Genomic DNA, 12,660 nt, shown 5'->3' with positions numbered 1-12,660 from the left:
AAGAGTTAAGGAGTACAGTATAAGGATGGGCTTAACCAATTTCTTTTGTGCCTTAATATCTAATAATTTGGAGACTAATATGTATGTCTTTATGGATATATCTAATAGCAGCAACAAAAGAAGTATTATGAAGTTTCTAAAAAGGATATATATATATATAAAATATTCTAACCTCTTAGTATATTTTGTGTTGCAGCATGTACACATCACTCAAAATATGTTTTCAAGTACAATGATGTTTGTATATTTGTTTTTCCCTTCTGTGTCATGAACACATTGCAGATGCCTGTGCTAACAGAGACAAAACACTCATCATCCTCATCACAGAATGCGCATAGCTCAGGGTATGAAAGAACAAACAAACTCAGAGTCCTCAAGTCAATGCAGGTTCTTAACCACCCTATAGGACAGGATATATCTGCCCCTGTGGGTTTATGAGAGTACTTATTTACTGGAGTAAAAGCGCATATTTCTCCCATCTCAGGGCATAGCAATACATTCTTCAAAGAGTGATAGCTAAAATGATGTTTTGAGGAAAATATGGTTTCTGAACCAAGAATAGGGGGATATATGCAGGACTGATTTGGGGTGAGAATGGGGAAGGGAAAGTAATATTCTTAGAGGAAGGGTTCAGAGTTACAGCGCAAGAATGAACTTTAGAAGGTCTTTCTATTTTTCTCTTTAATATCTATTATTGTGGGGATTTCTCTCCAATAAAAAGGCATAGACAAACCAACCTCATGATCCTTTGCTAGAATATTTTGCTTTTCCCCTGTTGACTTCTCTATTCACCATTTATATCACCAATTATACGTCCCCATAGCACAGAAGTTTTTCTTCTTTGTACAGTAGAGTCAGGTATTATGCTATAGAACAAGAGTTCCTTGCCTTTTCATTTAACATATTTTATAGTTTGTTTTGACTTAATTAAATTATTATGTATTTGAAGTTTGTGATTTACAATAGACTAGGATTTACTAGTCCAGAAACTATTGGATTGATCATAATATTTGAATCACTAAGAAGTACAAGAGACACAAAATATATGTTCAATAGCTCCTAGAATAATTCAGCTCATGCATGAAAAAAATAATGAACAAATAAAATTTTGGCACATTAAAACCAAAATATTTTCCATTATTAAAATGATCATATTGAAGTTGAAAACACACTTTTAAAATTAAATCAAACCTGGAGTTTTTAACATTGTTATAATTGAGGATTTGTAGGAAAGCTCAGGTAATTGAAATGTTTGGGATCCGTTGTATGGTGCCATGTCACCTTAAAGGAATTTTGATGACACAATTGGAGAAACTCTGGAGTGTTCAGTACAAATTTGGTGGTTCAAACCCACCAGCCTCTGTGTCTAAAAGTGGATGTTATGGGCACCTATGAAGAAATACAGTATCTGAAACTCTATATAGGGTTTCAGTGATTCTAACTCAATTTCAACCCATTGGACATAGTTTTGGTTTCATATGACTTGAAGGAAATGACTGTTTACATATGTATGCAATTACTTAAATCGTCACTTTATTTTTCAGTCTTTCCAGGGCTGCTTTCACATCTTTATTGCGCAGACTATAAATCAGAGGGTTTAACATAGGAATGACAAGGCCATAAAATAATGAGGTCACTTTGTCCTGATCTAGAGAGTAGGATGAACTTGGCCTGAAATACATAAAGAGCACAGTTCCTTGGAAAATTGCAACAACAGTTAAGTGGGAGGTGCAGGTGGAGAATGCTTTGAACCTTCCCTCAATAGAGCGAATCTTTAATACAGATAGGATGATATAGCAATAAGACACAAGGACTCCTGAAATGGTACTCAGCTCAATGAAACCAAATATAGTGAATACTGCCAGCTCATTGACTTGTATATCTGAACAGGAAAGGAGTAAAAGTGGAGGCAAATCACAGAAGAAGTGATTGATTTCATTTGACCCACAGTAACATAAGCGGAAAGTTAAAGTTGTATGTATCAAAGCATCAACTATCCCAACCAGGTAAACCCCTGCCATGAGCATGGAGCAAAACGTGTTGGACATGTTGACTGTATAGAGCAAGGGGTTGCTGATGGCCTGGTACCGATCAAAGGCCATCACTGCCAGCAGGAGAAACTCAAAATCTGCAAACATGCAGAAGGTGTAGAATTGCAGAGCACAGCCCATGAAGGGGATTGTTTTGTTTTTGGCAAAGAGGTCCACCAGCATCTTGGGTCCAATTGCTGAGGAGTAGCAGAGGTCACAGAAAGAGAGGTGGCTGAGGAAAAAGTACATTGGTGTCTGAAGCTGGGCATCCATTCTAATCAAAGTGATCATTCCAAGATTTGCCACAAGAATGATCAGATACACACCCAGAAACACGGTGAATATGGCCACCTTGACCTTGGGGTTATTAGTAATTCCCAAGAGCTGGAATTCTGTTAAGGAGGAGCAATTCTCTCCATCCATTCTTTTTTGATGTGTTCTAAGCTGCAGAGGGGAAAACAATTAAAAATCAATCAAGAACATAAAAGATCAAAATTTTATTCTGCTGCTATTCTACAAAATATGATCTGTATGTCCTAACACTATCTGTCTATGGATTCTGTTCTTTGTGCTCAGAAACTAGCCTAAATAAATGTAACTCTTAAGGCAGCATGTTATATTTTTTTGAAAAATAAAACAAGTTTAACAGGAAGATGAGAAACATTGATTCTAAATTGATATGCTATTCTTGAGATATGTCACTTGTATTGATATCTATAGTCTTGTCTCAGACAGCACAATTTGATCAACCTAAAGTTCATTCTAGGTTAAAAAAAATTGTAAAATTTAGAGACAGAAGGCCAAGAATATACAGGCAAAAAGTGGGGTTTAAAACTACCCTACTGGACAAAAGGAGTTCTAGTAGCTAAGTGGTCAAGTGTTGGTCAGCTACTCATACCCATCAGCTTCTCTGAAAGGGAAAGAAAGAAACCACTGTCTGTTCTCATGAAGGTCTCGTCTTGGAAACCCTAGGAAGGAGGTCTGCTTTGTTCTATTAGCTTATTCTGAGTCAGAATCAACTTGATGGCAGGGGCAATTGGACCAAAAAATTGCATTTATCATATATTTCCAGTAAAACAAAATAAACTTTAAAGATTCAACATGGAAAGTTACTGATTGTAACAGTAAAAGAATAATATTTTGTTATGCTATTGTTTAAGGTATGATGACTTAGGTTAAACTGATAGGAAACATTCATGAATGTCTTATTCAATCTCTTTATCACATTTCATTTCTTTATTGTTAAGCATATTTAAGCCAATTATTGAAATTATAAGTCTATTGAGAAACTAAATCAAAATGAAACCATTGGGAAAAATCAAATTAGCACATCTATTTGAATCTCTCCATCACTCCCCTCTCAGTTTGGCAAAGAATATTGAAAGTGCCATGATTCCACTGAAAGAATCAAATCTGTCTTGTATAAAATATTGCCATAGTGTTCCTTAGAGGCAAGGATGGTGAAACATATCCTATATACTTTGGACATGTTATCAGGAGAACCCAGTCCCTGGAAAAGGACATGATAGTTTGTAAAGTCGAGGGGTAGGAGAAAAGAAGAAGGCTCTTAACAAAATGGAATGACACATTGGCTGCAACAATCTGGTCCAGCAGAAGAACAATTGTGAGGATGGAGCAGCCTGGGCAATATTTCTTGGTGTGGTCCATAAATTCACTATGGGTTGGAACTGACTTGAAGGTATTTACCAATAACATTTTCATTTCTGTGGATTAGCAAAATGGATTTAGCATAAAAATGCAAGTAAAGTACAATAAATACAGCAGAATTATTGTTTTCTTGTGTGTGTATATCTCTGTATGCATGAACCTCTGTTAGTAAATAAAAATTGTATTTTGGGCTGTGATCTGATTTCCCAGCACCCCCTTCCCTCTGTACTTAAATAGCATAGAATGTGACCCTCACAAACTTCCATTTTTTCATATTGGTACTTTCAATGTGGCGTTTCAATTATAGTTGAAATAACACTAGTACAAATTTTAAATTCACACACACAATGTTTTTAATTCATATGTAATTCTAACACTTGAAAAATACTAATTAATAATGGATTGTTTATCAAATTTTGTTAAAAAACAAGTGAATGAGATATCTACTTATACAAATAAGGTCAGTTAATATCAACCATAAAATATTATGGCTTTGCTGTTAGATTTCTATTCACTTAACTGAACTAGTAGTTTAAAAATGATTCATTAATAATTCCCTCAATATGTTATTCCACATATTTTTCCCTATTTCTGTTCGTTTTGGCATTTGAAAATCTTACCTGGGATGAGCATGTCTTCCTGTTCTGATTCTGGTAGGAGAACTCTAGGCCAATCTCATTTATTCTTACTTGCAGACATTTGGGATTAAATCTCTAAAGTCTCTGCCTTCAATTTTCTTTGTTATACAGCCATTTGTTTAATTAGATGTCTGATTCTGTATCTTCCCCTTGTGAATGCTGCAACCCCTTTAGCCTAATGTGTTCATTCATTCAAAGAGATTCTTGGCCAAAAAGTAAGAGAACTGAGTTTAATGCTATGCTTTCTGGCTACTTTAAATCTATAACCTCCTCCAGAAATTCAGATAAGCTCTCTACTTGAAAATCACCTCCCTTTCATTGTTAATTCTATTTGTTTGATTTCCTAAGCATTCATCTTAAATTCCCTATTCAGAAATAGAACCTCTGATCCAATGATTTTATGACTGTATAATATCAACTATATGGAGTTCCGTCTTTCTTGATTCATTTCTTTCAAGTATTGGCCGCTGGTTTAGAGCATACACAGCTTCCTGGAGAACATTTCCCCAGCCCCAAAAGTTATTGCCACCTAGTTGGTGCCATACTTGTGTCTTTAGGAGCCCATTTCATCACTCTATCAAGCCAGCAGCTTCAGGATGATGAGGAACATGATACGACCAGTGGATTCCATGGGCATGGGCCCATTGCAGCACTGCATTTGCTGTGAAGTTAGTTGCTTGATCTGAAGCAATGCTTTGTGGGATGTCATGCCAGTGGATGAGGCATTCTGTAAGTCCACGAATGGTAGTTTTGTCAGAAGCATTGCGTGTAGGGAGGGCAAATCCATATCCAGAGTAGGTGTCTATTCCAGTAAGAACAAAGCGCTGCCCCCTCCATGATGGAAGTGGTCCTATGTAATCAACCTGCCACCAAGTTGCTGGTTGAACTCACCGAGGATTGGTCCCATATCTTGAACTTAATATTGGTTTCTGCTGGTGGTAAATGAGGCACTCAGAAGTGGCAGTGGCCAAGTCAGCCTCAGCAATGAAGGTCTGGGTCAGGGGGTCATGATCATCTTGGAGGGAGGGCACATTAAAGAACTAGAGGACTGTTGAGTGTTTTGTCAGTGTTATACTGCACCCTGGATGGCTCAACCCTTCCTTGTGACCCTCCAGTGAGGGGATGTCTAATTGTCTACAGATGGGCTTTGGATCTCCTCCCTGCCTGCCTGGCCCCTTCATTCCCATCTTATTTATATGTTTTGCAAAGAAAAATGTTAAATAACCCATCAACATAACTCGTGTGTGATTATTTATGGTTGGTGATGTTAGGTGCCATCCAGCTGATTCTACCTTGCAGTGACCCTATGTACAAATAAAGCAATATTGTTCAGTGCCACACCATCACCACAATTGTTGCTAAGTTGCTATATGTTATGGTCTGTGGTTGCATCCATTGTGGCAATCTGAAAATTGTGAGACACCAGATACTTAATTTTTGTAGTATTTTAATTCTCCAAGCCACATAATGATATCACTCTCCTGAACTCTTCTCTGTCCACTTGGATTGGTGGATTAGACTTCTTTATTAAGACCTGTAGCTAAATCATGTCATCACTTTCTTCTGAATCATAAAAATCTCTCTCCCCTCTTTCTTTTGTACATGTGTGTTTTCACTGATTTTTCATTCATTAATGGATTCTTAGGGGCACAAGGATAGATTATGATAGTCTTATTGCATTCTCACTCAATGTACAGGTGTTTTTCATAGATCAAATTGTCACCATATATTATGTAATTAGCACATTATTTTTTGAATCCTGAACTAACTCTAATAACCTCCATATATAGATATGTAAAGTGAGGACCAGAGTTGAAAAATGCCCATTTGAAGTCTCAGCACTTTCAGTTGGTTCCTGACTGCAATGCAATAACAATCCCTGTCTTTAAAAATATTGTTTACTCCTACTGTCTTGGAACATCAGAGGTGTTTTGTTTTATTTTTTCTCAAGGCCATGTTGGCAAAAATAGTACTCTACAGATTCATTGAGATCTGAGAGAACTTGGAGGTCATCTAACCCTCATGTTGAAACCAAGGCAGGATTCCAATCATGCTTCTAAAAGGGGAGTGAATAAATAAAGAAAAAACATTGCTGTAGGATTTTACAATAACCTGCTTTAGCTATCTTAGGTGATCACTTGAACATTATTAACTTCCATGTGATATGGGCTGCTGTATCTCACAATTTCAGGGAGATAATAGAAAATAAGGAAAAGTGGTCAACAAAGGATGTGGTCAATAAAGTGTGCAATCCTCAGGGCTTCCATTTTGCACACCTTTAGGGACATCAGTGTACATAAGGTAAAATGGTATCAACTGAAGGCATGTGAGATGGCAACTCTGTGGAAAGCTCAGGGCAGTGGCATATTCTGAATAATATTTTACAATTTTTAAACATTATATGATGCTGATAGGTACATGGTTCCATATTTATTAAATATCTACTGTAAATTAATTTTATGTTATGTAATTTTATGTAAAATTTATGTTAATGTTTATAATTATGCACAAAGTATGTTAATTCTAAATGTGTTCAGGAAATCATTGCAAAGTTTGCATGCATGGAGATTAAGATTTAAGAGGTTTAAACAACTGTATCTATTCAAATAGTGAAGTAATTTTCTCTTTCTTCTGAAGTCTCACTGACAGTAGACCATAGCAGCCTTTCCTAACTGTATCTACAAAGCATGTTCTCAAATTAGGTTACACTCATTAAAATAAATTATTCCTTAAAATAAATTATACTTGATGTTTGGCAAAGTGCTGCTTAGTTGATATTCAGTAGTGATTGTGAAGAATTCATGTTAATTTTTATGTGATGGGTCCAATACTGAAATAGCAAATGTATTCCCAAGTGAGATATTGTTGAGGGAAAACACTAACAAACTAACTGCTCATAATTGCCCGCCTGAGAATCTCCAAATGTTGATGTCTTTGTATTACTCAGGTGCTTCACTGCCAATAAGAAGAGTGGAATCATTCTTGGTCGCCTTATTCTGATTTCATTCCTATCTAATTTTCCCCTCAACTGCTTCCCTCTCTGTTGGGATGTCAATTCATGTGGCAAGACCCAGAGCTTTCCTACCACAATATGACTGTGCTGCCAGAACATGGAGTCCAACTTCCTTTCCACCTTGTCTATGAAAATGAGGGCTTCCAGGAGTATGTTTTATGAGACATCAGATAGGTGAATTAACTTTCAAGGAAATTTTATTCAATCAAATATAGAATCCTTAAATCATTGGGAAAAATGATGTAAGGTGGAAAATAAGATCCCATGGGAGGATTATGTGGGTGAAAATGTATCTAAAGAGCTGTCCTAATGTTACTGGTAGAACCAACATAATGCTATATAGGAACTCATCTGCTTATAAACCATCTTCCTTTAAAAAATAACTCTCCTGATTTTAGATATAGGTTATTATGGAATAAATTCAGGTATCATTATACCTTAAGTCTCCTTGTAAAATATCGATATTATTAATGAAAAATGATTATTTACTGAAAGTGTTGCAGCTTTGATTTTTGCAAGAGTATGTCTGTAAAGCATGGCTGAAAATATAAATTTATTCTGATAATCTTATGAACATTCTTACAAGCATATTGTGAATAGACTGTTTACATGAAGGTGTTTGGTGTATGATATACTTGAAGAGAATGTCCAATAGTATATGTATAGTTCCATGGATCTTCACAAAACAAAAGAACCTTTGAAAGCTGCATGCAGACAAAGAAACAGAATACTAACAGAATTCACAGACACTCCTCTGCCACCCCCACCCCTTCCTTTAACTTTAATTTTAAGCTTCATTTACTGCGAAGCCATAAGTTTTCACTTATTCAGTGTCTTCTGGGATGTCTTTTTCTTCACTGCAACCTCCTCTTCAGGTTTAGGAGCAATTTGCTCCTTTTTACGAATGATCATTGCAATGTTGTAGTGTGGCAGGGGGAGCTCACATATGGGCTGACCATGGCTCTGTAACTGCCTCGCTCACCTGGATGTGCTCAATGAACAGAGACTCCACATCTAAACCCTGACTCTGCATTTTAAGCTTGTGCAGCAAAAAATTCAGTACTCTTTTTTGGGTCACCGATCCTGGGTCCAACCCAACTGTTTGGCCTGGGCACACTTAACCAGTCCACAATTGTAAAGTTGGAAGGGCACACACTGCCTCTACAAAATGACATCTTTCAATTACTTGGTGGCTTTCTTCAATATGTGACCCTGGACGATCTGGGAAGTGTCAGGGATGTTGTTTAGATGGATCCAAGGATTCAAAGCTCTTTATTTGCATGGGGTTGTGGGTTTTCTGGGTCAAGAGAGTAGTGAACCATTTTGACAGATCACCACAGGCCACTACAGGAAGAGCATTCCCCAGCCCCTTTTATGTACTCCCTCCTAAATCTCAGACCCACTACCACAATGGGTAATTATTTTCCTAACTTTCATTATGATTGTTTCTTTCTTTTAAAAAATATCAATTCAGAGGAGATATTTAAAATATGTACTGATTTCCTCAAGAACAATTTTTTTGTGTTCCATGCACTTGCTGGGTATTTATTTTCATTATTGCATTGTATCTATAGACCAAATATATGATGGATTATTTAGCAATTTTAGTATTGATAGCAGTTGCATTGTTTTACCAATTACCAGTGTCTGAGAACCATCTCAAACTTGTCTTTTGGTGGATATATCCACACTTTGCTATTAGAAAAACCTTTCTTGCAATAGGACGTGTCACTCAGATTTAGGAAGTACTGTCAAGCTGTTGCCTAAGTAGTAAAAATCTCACTGTAAATCAGTGGTTTCAGCACTGAGATAAAAATGGTGTAAAACACTGAGATGATTTTGTCAGTGTTGGAAGAATACAGGGAGCTGGAACGTAAGTAAATAAAGAGCAGTGTCCCCTGATAGATGGCCACTGAAGTCAGGTGAGAGGCGCAGGTGGAGAAGGTTTTTTTCCGCCCACTGGAAGAGCGAATCCTTAAGACGGAGAGAAGAATGAAATAGGAGATGAGGATGATGATGAAACAGATGATTTCCACGGAGCTGCCGTACGTGGAGACAAGCCACTCATTGACTGAGGTGTCTGGGCATGCGAGTTTAAGCAGTGGAGGGCGGTCACAGAAAAAGTGATTAATCACATTTTTGTCACAATATTTCAGAATGAAAGCAAAGGATGTGTGGATCAAGGAGCTCATGTTGCCACCAACATAGGATAAGACAATCAACTATACGCAGATGCCCCAGGACATCACCACTGTATACAGCAAAGGGTTACAGATGGCCACATAGCGATCATAGGCCATGGCAGCCAAGATAAAGGATTCAGTGTCTGCAAAAGTACAGAAAAAATAGAACTGCAGGGCACAGCCATGATACGAAATCGATTTGTTCTCTGAGAGGAAATTGGTCAGCATTTTGGGAACAATGACTGAGGAATAGCAAAAGTTGACAACGAACAGGTTGCTAAGAAAAAAGTACATAGGGAGTTGTAGATGGGGATCTATCATGATTAGCATCATCAACCTAATGTTCCCCATGAGAATCATACCATACAACAACAGAAACACAAGGAACAGAACAATCTGTAATTCAGGGTGAGTTCAAAAATCTAATAGTATAAACTCAGTCACCAAGGTGTAGTTTCATTCTATCAGTTCTATATTATATGATTTTTCCTTCTTTTATGAGAATCCTAATTTCCTAAAATATTATACTAATGAAAATGGGATACAATTAGATACGATTACAAGGTTATTTTAATAGTTTCAACAAACAAACTAACAAACAATTCAGTAAGAAAATCAATGTTCAAAATCCTCTTGAAATATAAAATTTGAGAGATATATTTCAGAATTCAGTCATTATTAAATTTCATGTTTGCTAGTTTTATTTTATTTGTTTGAATGATGACTTTTTCTTTCATTGCATACTTGGCTCTATGTATGTAGATATCTGAGTTTATTTACCATGTTGAATCCAAGTCTAACTCCATAGCTGGCCTAAGAGGATTAAATGGATAAGTGAATGGATTGAAGATGGTATAAAGGAAAGTGGAAACATTAATATATATGAAACATAAACTGATCTCTTTAATGGAACTTGCAATGAGGAAAATTGTGACAACATTATTTTTTTCCGGTCAAGAATTTCAAACCCAAACACCAAACTTCCTATTATTGAGTCCATTTTGACTCATGGCAAACCTGTAGGAGACACTAGAACTGCTCCCAGGGGGTTCCCCAAACTAACTTTTTACCATTAAAACAAACAAAGTAAATTCACTGCAACTGAGTCGATGCTGACTCACAGGAGCTCTGATGGCATAGTGATTATGAGTTGGCCTGCTCACCATCAGGTAAGCAGTTTGACACCACAGATGGTCCTCAGGAGAGAGCTGAGGCTTTGTACTCCCTTAAGATTTGCTGTTGGTAGGTGCCATTGAGTGGGTCTTCCCCGTATCAGCCCTATGCACAGCAGAACGAAACACTGCCTGGACCTTTGCCATCCTCACAGTTGTTCTTATATCTGAGCCCATTGTTGCAGCCACTGTGCCAATCCATCCTGTTGAGGACCTTCCCCTTTTGTCTGCCCCTCCAGTTTACCTAGCATGTTTTTCCCCAGGCACTGATCTCTCCTGATAATATGTAAAAAATACATGTGATGAGTTACAGTCTTAAAAGCTCACAGGGGCAGGTCTATCCTGTCAGATAAGACAAAGCCTCAGCTTTCTACCTCTGAACAGCTGATTGTTTCTTAGGGCAGACCTGGTGGTTGCTTGCCCTAATGTGTAACCCATTACGCCACCAGGGCTCCCTTGTCAAGAAGTTGTTGTTGTTGTCTTAAGTGCCATACAGATGGTTCCTCCTCATAGTGACACTATGCATCTGTGTCCAACAGAACAAAACACGACCAAGCCCGATGCCATCCCCATAGTTGTTCTTATGCTTGAGCACATTATTGGAGACACTATATCAATCCATCTCGTTGAAGGTCTTCCCCTTTTTCACATCTCCTTTATTTCCCCAAGCATCATGTCCTTTTCTAGGGACTCAGCTTTCCTGATAACATGTCCAAATTATGTGAGAAATGTCTTGCCATCCTCGCCTCTAGGGAGTGTTCTGTCTGTACTTTTGCCAAGATGGATTTGTTTGTTCTTTTGGCAGTTCATGATACTGAATTTAGATACTAAACCAAAACAAACTCACTGTCATCAATTCCCTGTCAACTCATAGGAACCCTGTAGGACAGGTTAGAAGTACTCTTGAGGGGTTTGCAAACTGTAACTCTCTAGGACTTGGATGCCTCATCTTTCTCCAAAGGATCAGTTGGTGGTTTCACACTCCCAACCTTGAGATTAGAAGCCCAATGCAGAACTACGGCATCACCATGGCTCCCACTAACTTAGACACTAGCATAGACTGTCTCATTATCACTTGAAGAGAGTAAGTAAATTAAACATAACCTAGCTCATTTTTTAACATGAAGCAAAAGTTATGATAGTAGAATAAAACTAATGTTACTAAATATATTTCTGATCATATTTAAAAGGAACTCCGAATAAATCTATAAATCTTGACAAGAGATTAGCCAAGCTAGCTAAATATATATTTTTGCATCCATCACAATGCTTGGTTTCCAGTGAACACTTAATGAATATTAGTTGATGAATTGAGAAAAATTGATTTTTTTAAAAGCTGTGAGTTGACTTCAAATGAAATAAAATCATTATGTATGATCCCCTCGCTGAACAATAGTTAGCTGATATTACTTGTTTACATTTATATGATTCATAGTGCCTGTGCTGAGGATTATATTTTGTTTCTGGGGTCTCAGAATATTTTGGGGAGTACAAAAAAATTAAACATGATCTTGAAGTACAGGAAAATTGATACTAACCTTGAAAGCTGGACATAAAAATTATGTATAAAGATAGCACTAAGAAGACTTTGGTCCTGGGACTTTAACTTTAAATAGTTTCAATCAAAATTCTTTGATTCACTAATTTGTTTTCCCCCAAAGATATGAGAACATGATGTTAGGATAGAAAATAAAATGTAATTTAATTCAAACTATTGCGTAATCAGCCACAATACAGGCATCTTATCTGTCATAAAATTTTTAAGGTTTATTTAAACAAATGATATTTTATATTAATGAAGAGACTATGAGAAAGGTTGATGTAGAGGTGATTACCTGTGGATTTCTGACTGAGAAAGGTGCTTTCCCACTGGCTTGGGTGTTAATCAAGAACTGGTTTTCTTACTAAATTTACTTCCTCTTATTTACTACATAAGAATGAAAAATGAAAGAATGA

General features: G+C 36.9%; 1 protein-coding gene and 1 pseudogene across 1 annotated transcript; both read right to left on the bottom strand.

Annotated features, from left to right (window-relative positions):
- Positions 1-1,520: 1,520 nt before the first annotated feature.
- Positions 1,521-2,456, bottom strand: LOC101657845 (olfactory receptor 5W2-like). Its single transcript, XM_004708495.3, has one exon. The coding sequence runs from the start codon at positions 2,451-2,453 to the stop codon at positions 1,521-1,523; it is 933 nt and encodes a 310-aa protein (XP_004708552.1). The 5' UTR covers positions 2,454-2,456.
- A 6,656-nt stretch (positions 2,457-9,112) lies between these two features.
- Positions 9,113-11,142, bottom strand: LOC105979123 (annotated as a pseudogene).
- Positions 11,143-12,660: the final 1,518 nt, after the last annotated feature.

The sequence above is a fragment of the Echinops telfairi genome, unplaced genomic scaffold, assembly GCF_000313985.2.
Source record: "Echinops telfairi isolate 266 unplaced genomic scaffold, ASM31398v2 ScPeMD7_60;HRSCAF=208, whole genome shotgun sequence".
Taxonomy (NCBI): domain Eukaryota; kingdom Metazoa; phylum Chordata; class Mammalia; order Afrosoricida; family Tenrecidae; genus Echinops; species Echinops telfairi.
This window is presented reverse-complemented; position numbering and strand designations above follow the sequence as displayed.

Bases quoted from the DNA above. Each gene is read 5' to 3' on its own strand.
- LOC101657845 (XM_004708495.3), bottom strand. From the start codon at position 2,453: ATGGATGGAGAGAATTGCTCCTCCTTAACAGAATTCCAGCTCTTGGGA.